Below are 8,755 nucleotides of genomic sequence, written 5' to 3'. Positions count from 1 at the left end.
TGCACAACACTGTAGTTTTCAATGAATCTAAAGCAGGTTTTAATTTTATTACAAAATCATTCTCATTTTTCCATTTGGGATACAATCCATGAATATTTAATTGTAAAATACTGCTGGAAAATGTTTTCTAATTAGCGATGAATAGCATAAACACTGCACAAGCGCTACAGTTTTCCCAAATGAATTTATTAAACATCTACAGTATATGACATCTCAATTAATCAAGAGCAGTATGAAGGACTTGCTGGGTGTTATTATGCCTTTAACAAAAATATAACATAATTCAATATGAACAGAATTATGTTCATTTTCACAGTCAAAATATTTTGCTGCTATCATGGTCCACAATGACAATGTCTTCATGAAAAAATGACAACCTCCAAATTGTTGTCTAACAACAGAAGGCATACATATTTATATATAAACAAACTCAGAGACTATTTTCCACATGAACTGGACATGCAACAACACTAACATTATACCCATAAAGTCACAGCAAAACCATGTAATTAATAATTGCTCTGTCTTCAACATGCTATGACATTTTATGTGAAAAATGAGTTGAAAAACTAGAAGTCTTCAGTCTGTGCCTGAAAAACAGAAATGACATTGCTTGGCTCCCCTTTAAATAAGATGTGTTCATACTTTTTGAATAAAATGTTTTGTGAACAATGAAGGGATTTCCTAGGAGACCACATTCATTGGATGATGATCAGACACCATCCAGTCTTTCAGAAATAAGTAAAAGTGGAAATATAATTATGATTTTGAAGTGCACAAAACAGCTAGCCATTATGAGGTCTCAGGGCCAGTTTGAAATGCTGGCACACTGATGACCATCTACACTTGTGCAGGAGGATGGTGGTCCATTTGCAATATATGGAAGCATGCAATTAAAATGGGGCTGATCTGCAGGTTGAAAACACTGAGCACTACCGCTGCTGCTAAAAGAACCAAATAGAGAGGAGACAGTAGAATTCATGGAATGCGGATATGAGGAAAAAGTGGAGGAAGTTCTTAAAACACATGCTGTTGGGAGCCTTGGATGATCTGTACAAGAGTTCACATTGCAGGGAGACCCCTGTGGCAAACCTGTCACTTTTCCATACATGCTCTCCCTCTTGTGCTTCATTCTGCGATTCTGAAACCAGATCTTGACCTGAAGATCAGTGAGTTGCAGCCCTGCAGCCATTTCCAGCCTCCTGGGACGACGTAGGTAAGGGTTAAAGTGGAACTCTTTCTCCAGCTCCAGCCGCTGGTTGCTGGTAAAGGCTGTTCTTTCCTTCCTCACTCCTTTGCTTGACACCCCGACTGCCACGCCACCACTTACTGATGATAAAGGAAAGCACATAAAGATGAGAAGGTGTTAAAAAATAAATCACTGACTGGTATCAAAAAGCTATCCAGAAATGTGTAGCCTCCACAAGGAAGCTTTCAGGTCCCAGCAAGACCCTAGTTAATCCTCAGCTAATCAACCTGAGACTAAGTGGAGCCCTCGGTTCTTATACAGTCATGCTTCAGTCATCAGACAAGACTACTTGTCTGCTGTATCGTGTTCAGGGAAAGTTCCCTCCCAAAGAAGCAGTCTGGGGGAAACATCTGACGCCACTGCGGCTGCCTGACAGGCCACATTAATCAGAGCGACACACGGACGCAGACTTGTCAAATCCCCGTCTCAGTCACTTAAAAGGTACCTTGGGAGCATCACTGAAAATAACCACCATTAGGGATTTAGCTTGACATGTATATGAGCAATACTGGGGCCCTGTTGATAACAACATGACATAGAGGGGTTAATGGATGTTTAATAAGACCTATACTGGGTACCTTAGAGTGAAAGCTGCACTTTTAAACATGGCAGACTGTTTCCTTGTTATATCCAGGCTTGTTTGTAGAGTCAGGACAGTGATGTTTATCAATTTATGTGTAAATTTATATTATCAATTAAAGATGTAAAAAACTTTAATTAGATTGCTGTTTGTGGAAAAGTTGTAATCATCTTTCACCTTTTTTGTGAAATGTACAGAGATAATTTGTGACTGTGCACTGAAACTAAACTTACGATGATAGGATTCTATTTCATGCTTGTGTTGAAAAAATGTAAAGTGATGTTCATTTGCAAATTTGCAGCTTTTGTGCTGGAGCTTTTCATATTTGCCTACAGGAATGGTCAGACAAACAGTGCATGAGGCTGCATTTGTTTAACTGTGCTGCAATATTTAGTTCCTAGATAGAAAAGACAACACATCTGTAAGCTAAATGCTGTTTTAGCCTTGAATAGATTACAAAAAAATTATTTACCAGATTGTTCAGAGGCAGCCGTCCGTGACTTCATCCAGGGAAATGTCCCCCCAGAGTGGCAGGTGGTGAGTGTACAGCAGCTCTTGTTCCTGGTGTCCAGCTTGCCCTTGGCATGACAGTGAACCACAGGCTCCAGTGGGTACTCAGACTTTTTGTGTGGGTTCAACCTGTACCTGAAAGTAGCAGAGGAGGTCATGTTTTGAAGTTCTGCCTCTTGGCCTCCCCTATGTCCACCTCTTTCAGTATATCCCGCGCTTAGTTTTGGCACTTGTCCAATACTCATTGCAAAACTGTTGCCATGCAGCTGTAGTGGGAGGGCATCAGAGTGCAGGGCTTTCTTGCATTAGGCTCATCAAACTGTCGCAAATCAAAACCAAGAATTCCTCTACAGTAGTAAAGAAGAAAATGGAAGGATATCTGTCGAATATCAGACCACCATTAACCTGAATGCATAAAGGCAAGTAGGACAGAGCCACTTAGAGTAAACCATGCGCAATATTTGAATAATATTTACCAGAAGGGTGCCGTAGTCACGTGTAGCCGTCCGCCAATGACTGAGCTCTGGAGTTGCAAAGTAATCCCCTGGCAACTTGGGGCGCCCAAGGAAGCTTCTGCCATATTTCTTCAGACACTTCTATAAACTGACAGCCTTTCTTTATCTAGGGATAAACAAAGAAAAAAAGAAACATTTCACGGAATATGAAAGCCAGCCGAGTGCAATCTGTGTGCGAGAGAAAGAAAGAAGAGCGTTTAAAGGGGAGGGAATAAAAATGGGAAAGGGGGTAGACAAAGATTGCACGTGCGGCTGAGCGCAGGAATCCTGTAACGTTGTAATCCTCAAGAATTGAAGGAGCCGAGGTTTGCAGCTTCACAGCCTCAGTTGTTCGTTTGGTAGGTTTTTAATCATTAACAAGTAACGCGAGGAATTCTTGAAACGTGTGTTTGGGATTAAATCACCGCCGATAAAATAACTGTTAACTCTTATTTCACTGGAGTGATTGAAACAAGATCATAAAATAAAATGTGATTTGTTCTTCTCTGGAAAAGAAAAACCTGATGTTATTCCCGTGTTTCGTGTTGCTGGAACTCAATCTGCAGTAAAAGTGATTTTATTTTTTAAATCGCTGTGATCATTTTACATATGGAAACTAATTTAGGTGCGCGATAGAAATCAACGGGCTTTCCTTTAAAATAACAGCATATGCTTCTGACGGTGGGAGAGGGGGGTATAGCTGAATATGATTCACTGGGAGTGGTCAAACAAAGGCTTGACAATCACAAAGACAAAGGGGGCTATCATTATTGTTATTATTTTAATCGTAGGTGCACTCATTTGCATTTATCATGCATCCAATGCAGTTTAAGTCTGCAGCAAGCAGCGTTGTGGACACGTTTTGGTGTTCAGCTCCGTTTGCACGCCTGAATGGACAAAAGGATGGCATGTTCAGTACAGACCTCTAATGTTCGCTTGTTAGCTACTGTGCAGCCACACAATACACCAGCCGGGACCTGGAAATAGAGACTTGGAGATGAAGGTGGAATGCACTTAAATAAAATCTGGAATGTGCAAATTAATTTCAAAATTCCATGATATATATTTTCGAAGAGAAATTATTTACTAAAAACTGCATCAATTGTGCCCTAACTGGGTTATAGTCTGTGTAGAGAAAGAAGAGTGGGGGTGGGGGGACTCATAAACTGCGTTTGCTTAATTTAAGCAATGCGAAACTATATGCATTTTTTTTAAAAAAAAGAAAAAGAAAAAAGAATTATTAATGTAACGCATGTGTGAATGTGTTTTGTCTTGGTTTAAGTGCACTTCAAAGAAGAAAGATAGTCAAGTAGATTCAGAAGAAACCTGCGCCACTAACCTGTGAAGTTACTTCTGGTGTTTCACCGCAACAAAGCTGTCTAAAAGCCATTCTTAGGTGTCTCAGAGGTGATGGATTATGCACTCTATGTGGCATAGCTTGGAAAGAAAAAATTTTCCTTTTTTGTTTCACCCTTGCTGCCACCGTTACCAAGGTGTTACCTGTGTCTTTAGAGTGCAAGAAGTTCCGGCCTTAAGAGCTTTTCTTTTAATAGATGGAGTGTTTTAGACAATCTGAGACTGAAGACACAATTAAACTACTTCAAAGCAACAGTGATGATTAGTGACTTCACTTGTCATCACTTATTGGGCCATCTCTGCACAATAAAATACTTTTAAAAACAGACATTTGGGATTTTTCTGATGGAAGTATGGCCACGTTTTGTATTTCATTACAGTCAGACTAATTGTCAATTTAATCAATTATTATTATTATTATTATTATTATTATTATTATTGCAGGAGGAGGACTGGCTGAAATAAAGGGGAAAGTAATTCGTTTTGTTTTCCTTGCCTCACACCCTTGAACACACTCTCTGAATTGGAGATAGAATCTATGATATACTAGCTCAGCAAGACCATAATTTAGCTCCTCCGCGCCTCCACTACAATTCTCCGTGAACTCTGTTTGAACTGCCTCGCTGGCAATAAATCATTTTTCTCTCACACACAAAAGCGCACCGGTCGCTCTGGGTGTCAACCCTTTTACAATTCCTCCTTACCTTCTGCACTCTCGGCTGCTGACACAAACAACCGAGAAAATTGTCGATAAACTTTTATTTTTCATACCAATACCCTACAGAGAGAATGGGGTTGGAGAATGAAAACTATCTGCAGTTGCACACAAGAGAAGGTAAAGCAGACGAATTCAGACAATGTTTTTGTTTCCCCCTTCTCATAAAATAAACATCAAAGTAAACTAATATTTATTTCTATTATTTATTTATTTTTTTTTTTTAAAAAGGAGAGAAAACATAATTGTTTTTCAGAGCTCAAGGGAGGCACGGATCAGTTAATGCATGTCCAGGGGACAGAGCTGCACAGATAAGAGGAGACTGAGAGAGAGCTGGGGAGAAGACGTTAATGGGCAGAGGATGCTGTCGGTTAAAACAGTGCATACAAATGGCGCTGTCTTGGCAGAGCAAGGAGAAGATTTATGGGCCCAGTACCCTATATTGCTGTAAACAATACTGAGTGAAATGAAAGGACCAGAGTTTGCAAACTGTTCTTCATAAGTGTAGAGAAGACACACACACTGTCAATTTTCCAAACAAATCCCTACTTTTGTATTTACATAGAAGCATTTGCAATAAAGTGTTAATTTTGGCCTATATGTGGCCAACACCTCAACCTGTAAATCCGGCTTTGATTGTTGAAGCAAATGTTATTCCTTAATGAAGGTAAAGTATTCTGGTGGTATAACATTTCCAAGGAATGTGTAGATATGAGATTTTTTTTCAGACATTTTATACTATGGAAAAATATAATCTCATGACATTGTTCCGGTTTCTTTGTGTTTTGTTCTTGGGTTTTATTTAGTTGGAGTTTAGTTTGTTTTTGGTTTTTCTCCTGTGGTTTAATTTGGACTGAAACGTCAAATTTTATGCTGTTACCGAGAGAAATTGTTATGGTAGTTTGGAGCAGGCTGACATCCCAAAGAGGTATATAAAATAAAATTAAAAAGAGTGCATACCATACAACCATCCCACATTTCTGTTTTGATGTGGGATTTGAAACCTGGCCGTGGGGCTTCTATGCTCTGCGAGCTGTATAAACACATTTTTAAAAATCAGTCTATCAACTCATACAACTCTGAAAAATATCAGTATGTCGTATTTATTTATTTGCATAATTTACACAACTTGCTTATGTTAGCCCTCAATGTCAAAATGTGAAACTGGGGATTTGGAGACCACCACCACATACACACACACACATACACACACACACACACACACGCACACGCAGAGACAAAAAAAAAAATAATACATCCAACCTCCCACACACAACACACACTTAAAACCACATCATGGTAAGTTTAACACTCATCTGTTGCTGTATGTATGTGTGTGTGAACGTGCGTCAAGTTGTGTGCGTGTGTCTGTGTGCATGCGCATTTAGAGACTGTGCATGTGTATGCAGAAGTTTTCCCATGGAGGGTTCAAAGACACGTCACTGCAGCAGAGATGCAACTGGTGGCTATTGGGAATCACTGTCAAACAATAAATGAAACCACTTAACCTATCTATAAGATCGTAGATCTATTGTCTCAGAATCCCATATTCGGATCACTTCTGCTAATGAAAAGCGAATAACATAACCATAACTCAGTCTAGTGGGAGTCTGGGCCACGAGTGACACCTTCAGCGATGGAAAATGACTGTCATTTTAGGGTCTTCAACGATGCAGCAAATAGGCTAATTAAATATTTCTTAGCGAAGCGTTATGATGACATAAAGCACTACTGTTAAGTTCACCCAGGCCATCATTTCTATGATGTGAAGTCCACAGTGTTCTATAGACTGCTGTGTCGCTACCATCTTTGAGATGTTTGCCAGTGCAAATGGTAAATCATCAAAACATTTCTGATGGGTTTTTAAAATCTAGTTTTATGTAAATGAATCTAACTCAACCTCTCACGCGCCAATATATGCTGGCACGTTTTTCTCCATGGAGTGAACGGATGGGAGAAAGATTTATGACACACCCACTGCTGGTCAAAAAGAAGCAGCCTCCGTCCCTGGAAAATAGCAACATGACCCTTGTTTCAACTCTCCGTCTTTATGCAGCTGCTATAGCCACCGTTTAAACACACTACACACACAATGCGCGGGCCCTGCACCTTTTTACACAAACCAAAGTGGCTTAAAGAGACACTCACCTGGGTCCAGTGGACAAACACCTCAAGCTGCTCAACCTGGCGTAGACAATAAATGCGGGTAATAACCCACTTCAGTATCAGAGCAGCTGCTCATTTCTGTTTTGCTCTGTTCAAATATTTCGATGGTTGCTTGTGTAAAGTTTTTATATCTTCCAAAAGAGAGGGAGAGGGAGAGAGATAGAGATAGAGAGGGAGAGACCTCGCCCGAGGTGCTCTATAAATCACAAGGAGCCTGCAGCGGTGCTCTGTGCTGAAAATCATGTGTGATTCAACAGCATCAACTCAGAAAAAGAGAAAAGAAAACAGTTCGAGTAAATGTTAAGGAATTCAAAAAGTAAACTTTAAACTCACAAGAAGTCCATCATTCCTGCAAGATAATGTTAAAAATGAGCATCGCTCCTAAAAAAGGTACCTTCAGGCAGAAAACGTTTAAGTTTTAAAATCAAAATACTTTATTTTACACATAAAGACTGGTGGGATATAAGACTAGAGATAGAGGATGAAATTTGGATGGATGACATCCTTTTGGAAAAAAAATTATATGGGTCCTCTGACAGACATATACATTGATGTTCAAAGACTGAGTGTATGATCGTGTGTGTTTTTCAAATTTAATTAAGATCTATTTGTGTAAATATCAAGAGAGGATCTGCACAGTAGTTTAAAAATATTCTTAAGACTGATGCTGAATTATGGCGACAGATGATCAGAGTTTTTATTCAAATAACAATAATGATGATCTCTCATGTTGTTTATTGTAACCCATAATAAATCCAACAAAGACTTTGACAGCTTTATTAAATCTTTGTCAAACCAAAGTAAAATTATGCCCCATGAACTCTATTTCTACTTAATACAAATCCTCAATTACAAGAGTTCAAACAAACAGCGCTTGCTTTCACTGTGCGGTGTAATCTGAGCTTCCCCTGCAGCCCTTGAGACATGACGGGGAACAGGGGGGATCAAAAACACTGACACACAATAACATGATGTTGGATAAAAGTTTGAGCGAATTGACTCTCTTTTGACATTTACAAGGTATAAATTCGTAGAAACATCAAGGTCTTTGTCCATGAACTAATCACAATGACCAAGTGTCCCAGTCAAAAGCAGCTATAAATGGCAACTCACTTTTTGAACACAGGAGCTAACCAGGGATCAGTTAGTCACTTAAGTAGGGGTCACGTGAGCGCACCAAGATGAGCTATTTATACTGCGCCATTTTTAGGAGACCTCAGGGATTGACACTAATCACTGGGAAAAAGTGTGTTTTGCCATCTTGTTTATGAATTTAATGTGTAGCATTAAGCCACAATCTGAGGCAAGGATATGAGAAATGAATTGCAGAAAAATGTTTTTCTTTTGGTTGATAGTTGCAAAAATATTTTGAGAAAAAGGAAATACTAGACTCAAATATCTTTAGTTAACATTTCTTTCAAAAGTTTGTTGAAATGTTTGCTGCTTCCGTACATAAACAATTTTGAACCCAGGTTCTCCAAGAAGGCGCATATTTGGATGTCCTGAAGAGCTGCTGGATGCAGTCAGGATTGTCCGAGGGATCAACGCTGTCCGATGTCACTCTGCTTAACAAAGGGATAAACACATTCAGAGATGCCCCGTAGTAGGCCCCTTTATAGCCACAACGAAGAAAAATCCACAAAGAAAGCCGAGGCCAAGGGGGACCAACGAGGGCGCACACAGAA

General features: G+C 39.5%; 1 protein-coding gene across 3 annotated transcripts in view; it reads right to left on the bottom strand.

Annotated features, from left to right (window-relative positions):
* Positions 1-233: 233 nt before the first annotated feature.
* The window catches only part of LOC306755196 (homeobox protein Hox-C4a), a 51,583-nt gene continuing 43,061 nt past the window's right edge, over positions 234-8,755 (bottom strand). For all 3 annotated transcript variants that reach the window (XM_079239493.1, XM_079239494.1, XM_079239496.1), the window contains 3 exons: positions 2,816-2,960; positions 2,302-2,474; positions 234-1,329 (listed from right to left, as the gene is read on the bottom strand). In XM_079239493.1, coding sequence (XP_079095619.1) covers positions 803-1,329; positions 2,302-2,474; positions 2,816-2,919 — 804 coding nt within the window. In that variant the 5' untranslated portion in view covers positions 2,920-2,960 and the 3' untranslated portion in view covers positions 234-802. The remainder of the gene's footprint in view (positions 1,330-2,301; positions 2,475-2,815; positions 2,961-8,755) is intronic.

The sequence above is a fragment of the Telmatherina bonti genome (genome assembly GCF_933228915.1).
Source record: "Telmatherina bonti genome assembly, chromosome: 4".
In the NCBI taxonomy this organism is placed as follows: domain Eukaryota; kingdom Metazoa; phylum Chordata; class Actinopteri; order Atheriniformes; family Telmatherinidae; genus Telmatherina; species Telmatherina bonti.
Note: the sequence above shows the minus strand (reverse complement) of the source record. Positions and strands in the feature narration are given on the sequence as shown.